Genomic DNA, 15803 nt, shown 5'->3' with positions numbered 1-15803 from the left:
GTGAAGTCCGGTATTAGTCATGGTTCACAACAACAACAATGTAACCCGGAGTGGGTTAGAAAAAGCCTCCCTATCACACGTGTTAGTAATAAAACATAACTTACAAAATAATATAGAAGGTGAGAAAACACATCCCCCATTGACGTCAGTGTACTTGATTCCATATTACTCTATAAGGCAAACACAGATTCAAACACCCGAGGTGTATCTGTCAAGTCAGTGGTGTGCTATTACACCTACTTAATGATATCTGGAGTGGCTGAATCTGATTTACATAGGCGACTAGTCTAATTCACGGCTGAATTATAAAGCAAGGGGTGCCAAAGCAACCTGACTGTTGATCACCAGCTTGCAACTATGGGTGTTATGGACCACCCTAATATGCACTGATGTTCAGTACACCCCAGTGTTTATTATCCAGTCCACAGTTATGTGGCTTATATATTAGACATGTACAGGTTTTAGGTACTCAAACTGTGTAAAAGGTTCAGAGATTAATAGCCGCCACCCTGCTGTGCATCGCAGGTGCAACTACAGTGGTCCCTCAACATATGATATTAATTGGTTCCAGGAGAACCATAGCTACATAGTTGGTACGGTCGAAAAAAGACATATGTCCATCAAGTTCAACCAGGGAATTAAGGGGTAGGGGTGTGGCGCGATATTGGGGAAGGGATGGGATTTTATATTTCTTCATAAGCATTAATCTTATTTTGTTCCAGGAATGTATCTAATCCTGTTTTAAAGCTGTTAATTGTTCCTGCTGTGACCAGTTCCTGAGGTAGACCGTTCCATAAATTCACAGTCCTCACGGTAAAGAAGGCGTGTCGCCCCTTGAGACTCAACTTTTTCTTCTCCAGACGGAGGGAGTGCCCCCTCGTCCTTTGGGGGGGTTTAACCTGGAACAGTTTTTCTCCATATTTTTAATATGGGCCATTAATATACTTATATACGTTTATCATATCCCCCCTTAAACGTCTCTTCTCAAGACTAAACAATTGTAACTCCTTTAATCGCTCCTCATAGCTAAGATGTTCCATGCCCCATATTAGTTTAGTTGCGCGTCTCTGCACCCTTTCCAACTCCGCAGTGTCCCTTTTATGGACAGGTGCCCAAAACTGAATGTTCTTCTCTGCTCACCTCTGCACAGCTTTCTGTTATGTGTGGGGTTCTTCCATTTGGCCAACGATATTTGGCAGCGCGCTGGGTGAGGGGGTTATGGTGGCACATGGCTCCGCTGTTCTTCTCCCCTGTGCCAGCGCACGATCCGTGGGTTATAGCGGTGCATGGCTGCGCAAGCAGAGAGGCCAGAGCCTCCACCCCAGCTTACCAAGCACCACGGCCTCTCCTTACGACCGGCCAGCGGGCGCTAACCGCAGCCGTAACCCTGTGCTCCTCCAGGGGAGTTAATATCCGCCCCTCCACCATGCGGGGGTCAACGGCACTCTGTAGGCCTCGGAGCTGTGCGGCAGCTTAGCCGGCGCTTGTAAGCTCACTGCTCCATGCCGTCGCCGCTCCTGGGGCTGCCGACATGTGGTTTTTCCTTCAGTGTCCCTATTGTGTCTTTACTGTCTCCATGGTGTGAGTGTCTCAGTGCGGAGTACCTTGCTCCCCTCGCTTCTTCCTGCCTGTGTAAAAAAATAAATAAAAATACATTTTCACTGGTCACTTTGACCATTGGGTGGAATTTGGCACCCTCTTGCAGCCTACATTTGTATTGCACTCTGTTTTCTATTGCTGCTCACCCATGTGGAAATCACACGCTATTGCAGGCTTAGTTGGCATTAGTTTTAACAGTTTAATATCTGTAGGTTCCATTTCCTAGGGTCTGTATTCAGGGCTGCTTTATTTGCTTCAGTCACCCTATAAGGTGACTTGCTATAAACTACTTACATTAAGCCAATTAAGGTATGTCTCTGGCATCCCTATTTCTGCATTGTTGCTCACTGTCATAGAGCATATGGCAGGTTGTTGGCAGGGATTTCATAATCCCTTGGAAACTACCGGGGATATATTCAATTCCTGTTCTCCCCTACGACTGAGTGCCATGCCGTGTGTAAGCTCCTTTGCGTTCCTGGCAGACGCTCAGGTCTCTTTTGAGGTTCCTCCTCTGTCAGGTCTACCGGCAGCCAATCCTGGGTGTGTTCTTGGCATGCCATACTATATGATCCCTTCCTCCACAGGCTACTGCATCCGCGGCTAGTGCTCCGGATCCCCTCATTCAACGCAAGGTCTCCATGGGAGTATCCCTGCGTGGGTATGGATTGGACCTGATATCAATAGGCCAGACTGTAGTCTCGCCTATAACTCGTCTCAAAGCTGCTACGTCCGCGGCTGGCACTCCGGTACCCCACTGTTGGTGCGAGGTGTCCGAAGGAGTGACCTGTTATATACTATGGAATCATACAAGTCAGCCAGACAGTGTTCTGCATGGTTTCCTCTGCTGACTGCTGTTATTTATTAATGGCTTTGTAGAGGGGTTGAATAGTAAAGTAACAATTTTTGCAGGTGATACTAAACTCTGTAAAGTGGTAAACACTATAGAGGACAGTGCACTGTTACAAATGGATCTGGATGTGTTGGAGGTTTGAGCTGGGAAGTGGCAAATGAGGTTCAGCACTGATAAATGTAAGGTAATGCACATGGGGAGGAAATATCCGGGCTGGGGTTATTTATAAAAATGGGAGAACTCTTGGGACGACTGACATGGAAAAGGACTTGGGAGTCTTAGTTAACAGTAAATTTAGCTGCAGTTTCAGGTAGCTGCTGCCAAGGCTAATAAAATCATGGGGTGCATCAATAGGGGCATAGATGCCCACGACAAGGAAATAATTCTACCACTGTACAAATCACTAGTAAGACCACACATGGAATACTGGGTACAGTACTGGGCACCAGTGTTCAAGAAAGATGTAGTGGAGCTGGAGAGGGTTCAAAGACGGGCAACCAGAGTAATACGGGGAATGGGAGGACTACAGTACCCAGAAAGATAATCAGAATTAGGGTTATTTAGTTTAGAAAAAAGGCTTAGGGGAGACCTAATAACTATGTATAAATATATCAGGGGACAGTACAGAGATCTCTCCCATGATCTATTTATTCCCAGGACTGTATCTATAACAAGGGGGCATCCTCTACGTTTAGAGGAAAGGTTTCTACACCAGCACAGATGGGGGTTCTTTACGGTAAGAGCAGTGAGACTTCTCTCCCGGAGAGGTGAGGGCAGTGGAATTCTCTTCAGGAGGAGGTGGTCATGGTGAACTCTGTAAGTTCAAAACTGGTCCGGATGCATTCTTGAAGAGTAATAACATCGCTGGTTATGTATAATATATATATGGGGACAGAACATTTATCCAGGGATTTATTCTGACTGTCATATTTGGAGTCGGGAAGGAATTTTTACCTCTAGTATGAGGGTTTTTTGCCTCCCTCTGGATCAACTCAGTAGGGTCTCATTAGGGATATAGGTTGAACTTGATGGACTCTGGTCTTTTTTTAACCTCATGAACTATGTTACTATGTTACTCATCACCCATCTGATGTATCTGCGGCCGGAGTTCGGTACCTCACTGCTGTGCAAGGTGTCCGAAGGAATGACTCGTTGTCTACTGTGAACCCATACCAGTAAGCCAGACAGTGATCTGCATGGACCTCTTTTCTGGCATGGGGCCTGATGGGGCGGCAGTCAATTCAGCCCCCCTTATGCCTCCAGGTATCTTTCCTGGCCTCCTGCGCAGCATAGCTCAGGCACCTGCTCTGTAGCATTAATAGTCACCTGGAATTGCTCTCGATGCGGTTGGTTGTGTGTGTGTGTTGCTTACTTGCATTCGTAGACACGCATTTTGCCCAGCTCCAGTGTGCAGGATTCCGATCCCTCTAGGGACACTAGTTGGCCCTTCATACCTCGATGGGTTGTCGCAGGGTCCCTCGGAGCTACGTCCACCCAGTACTTTACCGTGGCTGTGGGGTGGCATTTATCTGCTCCTACAGGCCTGACACACTTTGACAATTCCCCTTCAACAGGGAGTACGGGGATCAGAGAGTTTGGCATGGTCATTGCCTGAGTTTCTTCTTGACCACCCTTGTTTTGCCTTCCACTATGGGGATTATTTTGCTGACCACTTTCTGCTGCCAAGATGGAACCATCTCTCTCTTCCACTGTATATGTGAGGTACCTGGCTGGGTCTTTGTTTTTTGCTGAGAGCAATCCACAGCCTTTTGCTGTCTAGGCTTGTGTGCTTGCTGCCCACTATGGCAGCCTGGCTCGCTTTCTGTTTCTGTATCTACTGCTGCTCACGCAGCCTTTGCACTCTCCTCTGTTTGAGTTCATATATTCATGTATGGCTCGGCGACAGCCGGTCTAGCCACAGTCTGTTGTTTGGGCCTTACCATTGCTCTCCTCCTCCGGTGTACTCTCCCTGAAAGGGTGTGTTCTTCCTTCCCTTTTGACAGTGTCTGTTGCGATGCACACAGTTTTCTATCATATCCTTCCTTTGCCCAGAACCTGAGAGTCCCAGCTGGGTTCTCCTTTGTTTCTCCATCTGTTCCAGTTTCTGACGGGATGTTTGTTTGGGGTGCTCTGGTCCGCTCAGACCACAAGGGTTCATGATCGGTTTGTCTCCTTGTCTTGGACACTATCCTAAGATGATGTGGCGTGCCTTCTTTCTAGGCAGCTTTCCCGGTTCTTTGAGCCTACGAGATGATTGAGGTCTTGAGCATGTGTAGTGATCCGGCCCGGACTTCTCCGTGATCCCATTTTGGGGGGCGGTCATTGTGTACTGCACTTCTTAATGTCTCTTCATGGAAGTTTGTCACCCGGAGCGTTTCGCGGATGTTGGTTTTCCTTACTCTTCAGGTAGAAGTCTTCCTGGGGACTCGGGAATCGCCACTTCCCCTGTCGGCTGCTCCGGTGTTCTGGGGCATTCTGCTCCTTTCTTGCCCATTTATTTTCCACGTTGGTCTTTCAGGTGACTCAGGCACCCCCAGTTTCCATGTAGTGCTCTCCGGTTTTCAGGGCATTGCTCTTCTTCCTCCTTTTGGGGTTTGTGTCCTCCCTTGAGGGCGTTCTGGCCACCCGGATTACACCTGTGAAGTTACGGTCTCCTTCCGGGTGCTCACGGTGGGCCCCTGAGACAGGGGTTTTGCGTCTGCATCTGTTCGGGTCTTTGTTCTCATGCACCAGACCTACCCAGAGCCAGTCTTTTATTCCTGGTGTTTTCTGGTCTCCACCTCCTGTGCTCGCCTTCTGCTCAGGCGTACACTGCTCTCCCTGCTGTGTTCCTTGGAGTTTGTTTCCTATCTGCTTCAGGGATGATTCTGGCCCATCTGGCTTCCTAGTCGACCTTTTCTTGTCTCTCTATTTGGCCCGGGTGTCTTGGGTATTTGCAGAGGATGGTTCTGGGCCTCGGATATCTCTGGCCTGGAGTCTCGTCCGCAGGCCTTGTGGGTTTGGTCTATGGGCTTACAGGGGTGTGGAAATTTAAAAAAAAACTACTTGTCCAAGGGACTAAAGCGGAACACAATCTACTTGTCCCTCAAGAAAATCTACTTGTCCTGGTAGACAAAATAATTTCGAACAAAATAGTCTGATCCCCCCCCCCCCCCCCCCCACTAGACCACCAGGGATGGATATAAGATCCTTTAGACACTGCTGTCAAACCATTAGATCACCGCTGTCTAAGTTAATAGCGCCCGCGGTGATCACAGCATGCCAGGCTATTAGCGGAGAGAGAGCTGTAGATCCTTTTACGCCCGAGGCAACCACAGATAAGTCTAGATGTAACTTTTTTATCACCATAAAATAATTTCTAATATGAAGTGACCAAAAATGAGAAATTCGGGACTATTCTTTACATTTACACCGTTCACCGTTCGGTTTAATTAACATTATATTTTAATAGTCTGGACATTTCCACATGCAGCGATACCACTTATGTTTATTTTTTTACATTATTTTTATTTAAAGAAAATTGGAAACTTTTATTAGGAAAGGGGCTTATTCACATACGCACTTTTTAAAATATTTTAATCACTATTTTTCAGTCTTCATAGGGACTTATGTGTTACTGGGGGGGTGTTCTGCTTCTCCAGTTTGTGGTGCATTTTGTGTCAGAAAATGCTGGAAGTTGCATTTAGTTACTAGATAACTAAAACTCTCAGCATGCCCTGATACAGCCTATGGTTGTGTGGGTGTTGCACTGTATAGTAGTACAGTTAAGGTTATTGTGGAACATGCTGGGAGTTGTAGTTTTGGTTCGTGTCAGCTGCAGAGACATAGGCTGTGTCAGGGAATACTGGGAATTGCAGTTAGTAACTACAACACCCAGCATGCCCTGATGCAGCCTATGGCTCTGCAGCTGACCTGAACCAAAACTACAACTCCCAGCATGTTGCACTTTATAGTTCTACAGTTTAGGTTACGGTGCAACATGCTGGGAGTTGTAGTTTTGGGTCGGGTGTGTTTGTGTGCATCCGTGGGGCTCTTGGTTGGTGGGTGAGTATGAAGGGGGGGATTCTGGGGGGTGCAATTTACTGCGGGTGGCCAGAAGCCACTAAAAATAAATAAAATTAGATAGCACAACTGGCGGCGGCAGTGCCCCCCCCCCCCCCCACATCATACATTACATACACACATCACAGATACATCATACACATATACACTCACACCATACATATACACCATACATATGCACACATCATACATACACCCGCCACTGCCCCCCACATCATATATTACACACACATCAATCATACATTACATACACATCACACACAGACATCATACACACATCATACGTTACATACACATCACACACACAGACATCATACACATTATACATTACATACACATCACACACAGACATCATACACACATTATACATTACATACACATCACACACATTATACATTACACACATCACACACAGACATTGTACATTACACACACATCACACATATACAACCACCCTTCCTGCATTCTCTGCCTCCTCACCTGAGCAGCCATGAGTGGACATCAGAGCTGTGTGTGAGGTTACAAGGGTCTGAAAATCTCCCCTCACACCAGACGTCCTCTCCTCTCTCCCCTCCCCCCGCTCTGTGTTTTCCCTGTGAAAACATGCAGCCTCCCCGTGGTGGATTAGGTCCTGTGGAGACAGGGGAGGGATAGAGCTGTGTGCGGGGGAGGGGGGGAGCTGTGTGCCGAGCTGTGGACATCCTTTCTCTCCCCCTGTCTTCTTGTGTTATGTAGCTGCGTCCTCCATCCTCCGGGAGGATTCGATAAGGGGGCGGGGCTCAATTATGTAATGGGAACGTGCGACCTCGGGCTCTGTGGTCAGCTGGGGGCCCCCGCCGCCCCCTCCATACACTCTGAGCGCCGGTGTGAGGTGTAGACTTCCATCGGCTTCTGCGCCTCACACCGGCAGTAAAGAAAAATAAGGGGGACGTCGGTCTGTCCCTGCTAGCCCGATACAGGGCTAAATCTATAAACAATTCACTTGCCCGGCGCCCAAAACTACTTGTCCCGGACGGGCGATATAATTTCCACATCCCTGGGCTTATTCATTTTACAGTGAGTACAAAAAATCTCCTTCATCTCGGACCACTGTTCTAAAAATCTTTCAGATTTCAGGTACACCCTTTATAACATTTCTTGAGGGATGTAGTTTCCAAAATGGGGTCACATGTGTTTTTTGTTTTTGTAGCTTTCAGCCATTAAAGTGCAAATCACCAATTTAGGCCTCAAATGTACATGGTGCCCTGTAGTGTGCCCGCAAAGCACTTAATGTCCACATATGCAGTATTTACATTTGCGTCACAAATTTTATTTTATTTTTCCTCCTTTTACCTCTTGTGAAAATAAAAATTATGGGGCAACCCCAGCATGTTAGTGTAAAAAAAATAAATATTTTTTTTACTCTAACATTCTGGTGTAGCCCTCAAATTTGTAACACAATTTCTCCCGAGTATGGAAATACACCATTGGTAGCACTAAACTGTTGCCTTGAAAGGGCTCAGGAGTGAGAGAGCACCAAACGCATTAAGGCATTAGAGGTTCGTAAAGGGGCGTACACGGATGTCTCCTCCACCAAAAATACCCTACGACAGTGTTTCCCAAGCAGGGTGCCTTCAGCTGTTGCAAAACTTCCAGCATGCCTGGACAGTCAATTGCTGGCTGGCAATGCTGGGAGTTGTTGTACAACAGCCGGAGGCTCCTGTTAGGGAAACAGTGCCGTAAGAGACTTACCCTGGGTTTCCCCACCAGTGTGTCTCCAGCTGTTGCAAAATACAACTCCCAGCATGTACTGACAGCTGAAGGGCATGCTAGGAGTTGTAGTTATGCAACAGTTGGAGGCTCACAACTACAACTCCCAGCATGCACACAGCCATTTGCTGTCAGTGCATGCTGGGAGTTGTAGTTTGGCAAGATCTGGAGGGCCACAGTTTATAGAGATCACGGTGCATTTGTCTCTAAACTGTGGCCATCCAGATCTTGCCAAATTACAACTCCTAGCATGAATGAACAGGCTGTCTGGGCTTTCTGGGAGTTGTAGTTGTGTGCCTCCAACTGTTACATAACTACAACTTCTAGCATGCCCTTTGACTGTCAGTACATGCTGGGAGTTGTAGTTTTGCAACATCTGGAGGCACACTGGTTGGGAAACATTGTTATGTAACAGAACCTCAGTGTTTTCCAACCATAGTGTTTCCCAACCAGTGTGCCTCCAGTTGTTGCAAAGCTACAACTCCCAGCATGCACTGACATCAGTTTGCTGTCTGTGCATGCTGGAAGTTGTAGTTTGGCAAGATCTGGAGGGCAACAGTTTAGAGACCACTGCTCAGTGATTTCCAAACGGTTGTCCTCCAGAGGCAACCACTCACCAGAGGATCGCCGCCATTAGCAGCATAGATCCCCCTTATTTTCCGGGCCATTGGGTCACCAGAGACCCGATTGACCCGGAAAAACCATGATTCGATGGTCAGAATTGACCCACCTAGATGATGTGCGGGGATGGCTGCTAATAGATATCAGCAGTCCTCCCATTCCGATCACCACCCGATGAGCAGAGGTGATCGGAAATACCAAGGGCGTCCTTAACTACCGGGACGCAAGTGTTTCTGTATGCCCTTAATCTTCAACATGTTAAATGTATTATCCAATAAATGAAACAACCTGTACATTCTGTGTGTTGGCTCTCTGGCCGGTGATTAGCTGAGGGGCCCCTAATTTCTGTACAGCAAGAGCTGTGAATTTACTTTACATCACATTTTTGCATCTAACTGAAAACATACCATATAAGTTAATGTATAGTAAAAGTACTTTATAGTTTCACTTGAAATCAGTCAGTTGAAGGAGTTCAGATTTTTTTTTTTGTCATTTTAAGAGTGCCTTCCACCAAATTAACTTTTCTCAGCTAACTCAGCCTAGGTTCCCTACAAAGTGGGCATTTCCCAGCAGGCATGACATTACTGAAGCATGCTGGGGGACCAACTTCCGCCCTCACATCTTTGCAGTGCTGTGATAAATAGAAGACCTCCGGCTCTGTGTAGCCTTCAGTGAGGCTCTGTGCAGCTTTCAGTGAGGCTCTTTGCAGCTAACAATCAAGGTCAGTGCATAAAGAAGCACTTCTTGAGTATGGTCTTTTGCCAGGCCGGGAGGAGACCAAACTCACTGTATTGCGTCAGGGATCAGAACAGAGCCACCTAGTGGCAGTTTTTTTTTCTATTACATTTGAAACATATTTGTTGATAATTTTTTAAAGCAAGTGAATGGGAAAGTGTCTGCTAATTATACAAGGAACACTATAGTAAGTGTTATTTGGTGACAGGTACTCTTTAAATTTGAAATTGAATGTAAATGAAGCAGTTGTTGGAAAAAGAGCTGTTTTGAAGATTCATGTTTTTTATTGTTTCAATTATAGGTCGATGTAGATGAATCAACACTTAGTCCTGAAGAGCAAAAAGAGAGAAAAATCATGAAGTTACTGCTCAAAATAAAGAATGGGACACCTCCAATGCGGAAAGTACGTATTTTACATAGTGTTAATTCTAATAATGCTAATCTCTACCTGGTTCCAATTGCCCACAATTTGCTAAAGTCTCTTAAAGGACAACTGCAGCGCTAGAAAATTAGGGCCCAAATGTAATAACACAAGTTATATAAGTTTCTAAATGGGATCCATTACCTGGCTGGTCCCGTTTCTCCGCTATGCCGCCACTGGAAGTAATCTCTCGGTCCCCTAACGCGCGTATCGTCGACCTATTCTCTATGGAGCCGCCATCTTGGTCGACGCTACGTCACAAATGCTCCTAATGCGCCAGGGGGATTGCTTCACTCCCCCTGCGAAGTTTTCCGAAGCTAGAGCGAGGGCAGAGGCCGAGATCGCACGTCTGCAGGACATAAGCCACGCCCCTTGGGTTCGGAAATCTCACTTCACACCACCTGCTCTTACATTACACAAGAAGCAGGGGGAGAGCGAGGACGTATACAGCTCTGTACACAGCTCCATACACAGCTCCATCCCCCGCACAAAGCTCGGTACACAGCTCCCATCCCCCGTACATAGCTCCATCCCCTCCCCCTGCTCTGTCTCCCCAGGACCTCATCTACCACGGGGAGGCTGCAAGTTTGCATGGGGAAAACACAGAGCGGGAGAGGACGTCCGTGCATAGCTCCTTCACCTCCATAATAATGTGTGAGGAGGACAGACTTCACTTTACGGGGCTGAGGATTTCTCTGTGTGTGTGTGTGTGTGTGTGTGTGAAGGAGACATAGACTGCAGGGGAATAAATATCATACTGGGGGTGATTTTTATGTGTGTGTGGGGGGGGGGGGGGGGGACTCCTGAATGACACATGCTGGGAGTTGTAGTCCCTGTTATGTGTGTGTATGCCAGTGTTTCCCAACAAGGGAATGCTGGGAGTAGTAGTTTTGCAACATCTGGAGGCACCCTGGTTGGGAAACACTGGTGTATGGACTACAACCCCCAGGAGACTACTGAGATACAATAGAGGTGTTGGTGAACTACAACTCCCAGGAGGCTACTGAGATACAATAGAGGTGTTGGTGAACTACAACTCCCAGGAAGACTACTGAGATACAATATAGGTGTTGGTGAAATACAACTCCCAGGAGACTACTAAGATACAATAGAGGTGTTGGTGAACTACAACTCGCAGGAGACTACTGAGATACAATAGAGGTGTTGGTGAACTACAACTCCATTCTCTCAATTCTAAATTATTATGGAGCTCTGCACGGACGTCCTCTCTCCCCTCCCCCGCTCTGTGTTTTCCCCGTGCAAACTTGCAGCCTCCCCGTGGTAGATGAGGTCCTGGGGAGACAGAGCAGGGGGAGGGGATGGAGCTATGTACGGGGGATGGGAGCTGTGTACCGAGCTTTGTGCGGGGGATGGAGCTGTGTATGGAGCTGTGTACAGAGCTGTATACATCCTCGCTCTCTCCCTGCTTCTTGTGTGTAAAGCGGGGGGTGTAAAGTGAGATTTCTGAACCCAAGGGGCATGGCTTAATTATGTCCTGCAGACGTGTGATCTCGGCCTCTGCCCTCGCTCCTCCCCGCTCTAGCTTCAGAAAACTTTCGGAGAGCGAAGGGGAGGAGGGAGAGCAGCAGCTAACAGGAAGCTGGCGCACGGAGTCATGGGAAATGTAGTCTTTATGACATGGCTGCTTACTGCTACAGGTGGCAATTACAAGAGAATGGCTGGGCCAAATTTGACAAATGAGGTATCGTTGGAAAGGGCTTTGAAAGAGCTATTTTTTTTTTTAAATGTATGAGCGCTGCAGATGTCCTTTAACCCCCACAATTTCGATCTGGCTCCAGACCCCCACAATTGCAGCCTCCAGCTTCCCCCCTCACAATTGCCTCCAGACCCCCCAAGTGACTTCAGACCCCCACAGTTGGCTCCAGAATAAGTCCATTTGCCTCCAGACTACATAAAGCCCCCCCACCCCCCCAAAAAAATTTGATATAGTAGTAGTTTGTATTGGTTGCCTGTGTGCCTTAAAAATACTATCCTCTGTAAATGCTGCAGTCTCCCACTCACATGGTTTGGTGGCCACTGCTGAGTTTAGTAAGGTGCAAGATTAAGAAGGGAAGTTCATTCTTTCATGGTGATCTGTCCTAAAAGCATTGCAATCTATTGAGACGCCACATTTGAGTGGTCCTACTGCCTGCTTGTTTTGACGGCGCCCACTACAGATGAAGGTTCCACCCTGGCGGAGATTCTGTAGTGAATGACTTCTAAATGTTGCATTGATTTATAAAATTTTTAAAGTCTCTACTAGAAAAAAATTTCCATTAATGCCTTGGCTGCAATAAAATAAAACGAGCATGACTTAACTGCCTTTGCTCCTCCAGTATCTTGCTCTGCTTCTCTGCTGCTGTCTTTTTCCTGGTCCAGCCATGATCAGGGCGTCACAAAGCCCCTCAGCAAATAGCTAGCCGCAGTGATGTCCCGCCTCTGCCGCTGAATGGCAGCGTGATACGCTGTAGCTCAGTGCATCACGCTGCTGCTCAGCTTATCACCGCTGAGACGGGACATCAATGCGACTATTTTCTGAGTTGCTTTGTGAAGCGCTGACCATGGCTGGACCAAGAAGATGATGACGGCAGAGGAGTGGAGTGAGGGCAGGTGAGTTTGTTTTATTTTATTGCAGAATTACAGATTTTTTTTTTTTCTAGGTGAGACTTTCTTTTAATAACTTTTTTCTTATATTTATTTTTAAAACAGGCAGCTTTGCGACAAATTACAGATAAAGCACGCGAATTTGGAGCTGGGCCACTATTTAATCAAATATTACCTTTACTGATGTCTCCTACTCTTGAAGACCAAGAACGACATTTGTTAGTGAAAGTTATTGACAGAATTTTATACAAGCTGGATGACTTGGTTCGACCATATGTGCATAAGGTATGTAAACCTGCCTATTTTGTGTTAGATTATTTATGGGACCTAAAGATTTGTTATCTAGGACTAGAAAAACAGAGCAAATGTTTTCCCAAAGCGGCCCCTTTCCATTCTAAGGTTTTGTGGGTAGCTTGGAACTTCAAATTTACATGACAATAACTTTAAAAATCCTACTGACAATTGTAAGCAATGCTTAAGGTTCACACCAGACAGTTGAGACCATAGCTTGTATGGGCTCTGTCCTTTTAGCCCATTCAGGATTTTTATCAGGATTAAGGTAGAGTTGCACATAACTGATCCGCAGATGACCTACCCTAGAGTGTTCTTCCTGCTGTGCCTGCTCGTTAAACAATCCGCTGCTACAAGCAGACACACAGGGACCTGCGAGTCACCACGTGCATGTGCAGTGTACTAAAGACATCGCGGTCGCTCCCCCTGCTCACTGAGCTAGGCAGAGAGTAGGCGGAGTACTCGCAGTCACATCTTTTGATGTGTAATCTCATGCGTGCATAGTAACGTTCAGCTATTGCACAAGCACAGCTATAGCGCTCTGTATGAAAAAGATGGCCACTCTTGCCTTGACTTCCAGGTGTGCTTTCTAAAGTTGTGATGTGCAGTAACAGTGCAGGGTGGCATTTTACAACACTTGAATATATAACTGGGTACTCAACAGAGCATTCTGCGCCTTTGTTTAACCCTTTGCCAAATAAACCTTTTTATCCTCTACAGGGGCACGGCAGGTTTATGAAGCGAGCTCCGGAGCTGAGCTCTCTTCATACCAGCTTAGTAGCAACTGGGACTTGTGGCTAATGCCAGACATCGCCAATGAGGCTGATGGAGGTGTCTAAAGGGTTAATACCAGATTTCAAGGTTGATTGCAGAAAATAAAATGCCGGTAGCTGATCAGGACAGTCGTGGTGAAATCGCGGGGTCACGATCAGTTTGGAGGGGGGGCAGGAAGGGCCATTGCCTGCCTTCTCACAGTTCGATAGGTGTTTCTAGGTCAGCCATGGCAGGCTGTATCAATGGTGCACCGATAACACTGCTCTGTGGTGTTCTATGGATTTCATGCAATAGCCCACTCCGTAATACAAGTTCAAATCAACCCCATTTTTTAAGTAAAATGATGTAAACAAAAATAAACATAAATGTATGTGTTATTATCCCGCTTGTAAATGGCCAAACTATTTAAAATATAACTCTTATTAAACTGCACGATCAATGGCGTAAACGTAAAAAAAATACCAAAGTTCAAGGATTGTTTATTTTTGTTCACTTCATATACCATTAAAAAAGTTAATAAAAAGCAATAAAAAACTAAAATGGTATCAAATAAAAACTACAGATCACTGTGCAAAAAATTAACCCTCTTATTGCGCCTGACTACCAGGAAGTCGGGTGTAGCAAGGGACTGGCGCATTCGCAGTTATGCTGCGCATATCAGCTCTCTCGACGTACAGCTTCCAAGTCAGCAGGATAAAAAGAGCTGGATAAAAACTTGAGTGCATGCGCTCTGCATACAGAGCGCTGCGCTCAGGGGTCCTGTGACTCCACATGACTAGGACATGAAGTTGAAGAAAATTAATATGCTTAGGCCCCTTCCTCCGGAACCCAAAGCATGGCTGCCGCGCACGGACATCCCTGTGCATCGTCGTCAAGGCAACATCACTTGTCCGGAGCCGGGAGCGGAGAAGAGGGCCTCCCGGTGAAAATAGACAGCCCGGAACGACTAACCCTCCCCACCGGACGGTCCCTGCAGCATAGGTGGCCTGGACCAGCTCACCCTTCCTTCCCACCGAGGGGAGGTGAGTAGAAAACTAAAGGGGGGGGGGGGGGGGGTCTGGATGATGACGTAGGCCGCAGTGGTCTTCAACCTGCGGACCTCCAGATGTTTCAAAACATGCTGGGAGTTGTAGTTTTGCAACATCTGGAGGTTTGAAGACCGCTGAGGGATTGACAGGCGTTGATGATGACGTGGGGGAGGGGGGGGGGGGGGGCGGTTAATGAATCGGAGGATGATGACGGGGGGGCGGGGGGGGTCGATGTATTTCCCACCCTAGGCTTATATCGAGTCAATAACTTTTCCTGGGTTTTTGGGGTGAAATTAGGGGCCTTGGCTTATATTCTGGTCGGCTTATACTAGAGTATATACAGTATATATTTTTTTCATTTACCTGTAAATTGGTGGTGGAATGAGTCATGTCCTTACACAGTACAGGTTGTGGCATGAAAAACTAGACCCTCATTTGGGTCTGTAAGTGGAGAGTTTTAAATGTTGAGAAAAAAAAAAATGAAACCTCTGCCCATAAATTTGGCCCAGTCCTTACCTGTATGCCCTTATGACTTAAGTTGCTTTAAAGGGGTACTCCGCCCCTAGACATCTTATCCCCTATCGCTCTGCGCAGTATATAATAGCGGGGTGCCGCAGCGGCGATCCCCGGGGTCCCCAGCAGCGGTACTGCGGCGATTTAACATCTTATCCCCTATCCTTTGGATAGGGGATAAGATGCCAGGGGCGGAGTACCCCTTTCAAGTGAGCGAAGGAGCTGCGCTTCAGAGCTAGACACTCACTTATAATTACACAGTGGCGATCCCGCAGCATTGATCACGGCGTCTAAAATGAAAGTGAAACTTGCCAGTAGCTCAGTGAAGCTCACCTAACCCCCTGAGATGTTATCGTAGTGATTCAGTGAGCTAAAGTGACAGAGGCGGGTCCTCTTACCTGCCTTCTGCCACCGATCCAATGAGGTTGCAAGGCTTAACCAGGCTATATAAGTGGATCACCAATCTCACTGTGTGATGCTATGCCTTAGGCATAGCGTTGTACAGTAAATGCATATAAATGGGATTAAAAAATCGAAAATTATATAAACCGCCCCA

The 15803-nt window shown here is 46.9% G+C and overlaps 1 protein-coding gene across 2 annotated transcripts in view; it reads left to right on the top strand.

Annotated features, from left to right (window-relative positions):
* Positions 1–15803, top strand: part of SF3B1 (splicing factor 3b subunit 1) — a 290537-nt gene that overhangs the window by 136593 nt on the left and 138141 nt on the right. For both annotated transcript variants that reach the window (XM_056536403.1, XM_056536402.1), the window contains exons 11-12: positions 9918–10019; positions 12747–12926. In XM_056536403.1, coding sequence (XP_056392378.1) covers positions 9918–10019; positions 12747–12926 — 282 coding nt within the window. The remainder of the gene's footprint in view (positions 1–9917; positions 10020–12746; positions 12927–15803) is intronic.

Source organism: Hyla sarda, chromosome 8 (assembly GCF_029499605.1).
Source record: "Hyla sarda isolate aHylSar1 chromosome 8, aHylSar1.hap1, whole genome shotgun sequence".
Lineage (NCBI taxonomy): Eukaryota > Metazoa > Chordata > Amphibia > Anura > Hylidae > Hyla > Hyla sarda.
This window is presented reverse-complemented; position numbering and strand designations above follow the sequence as displayed.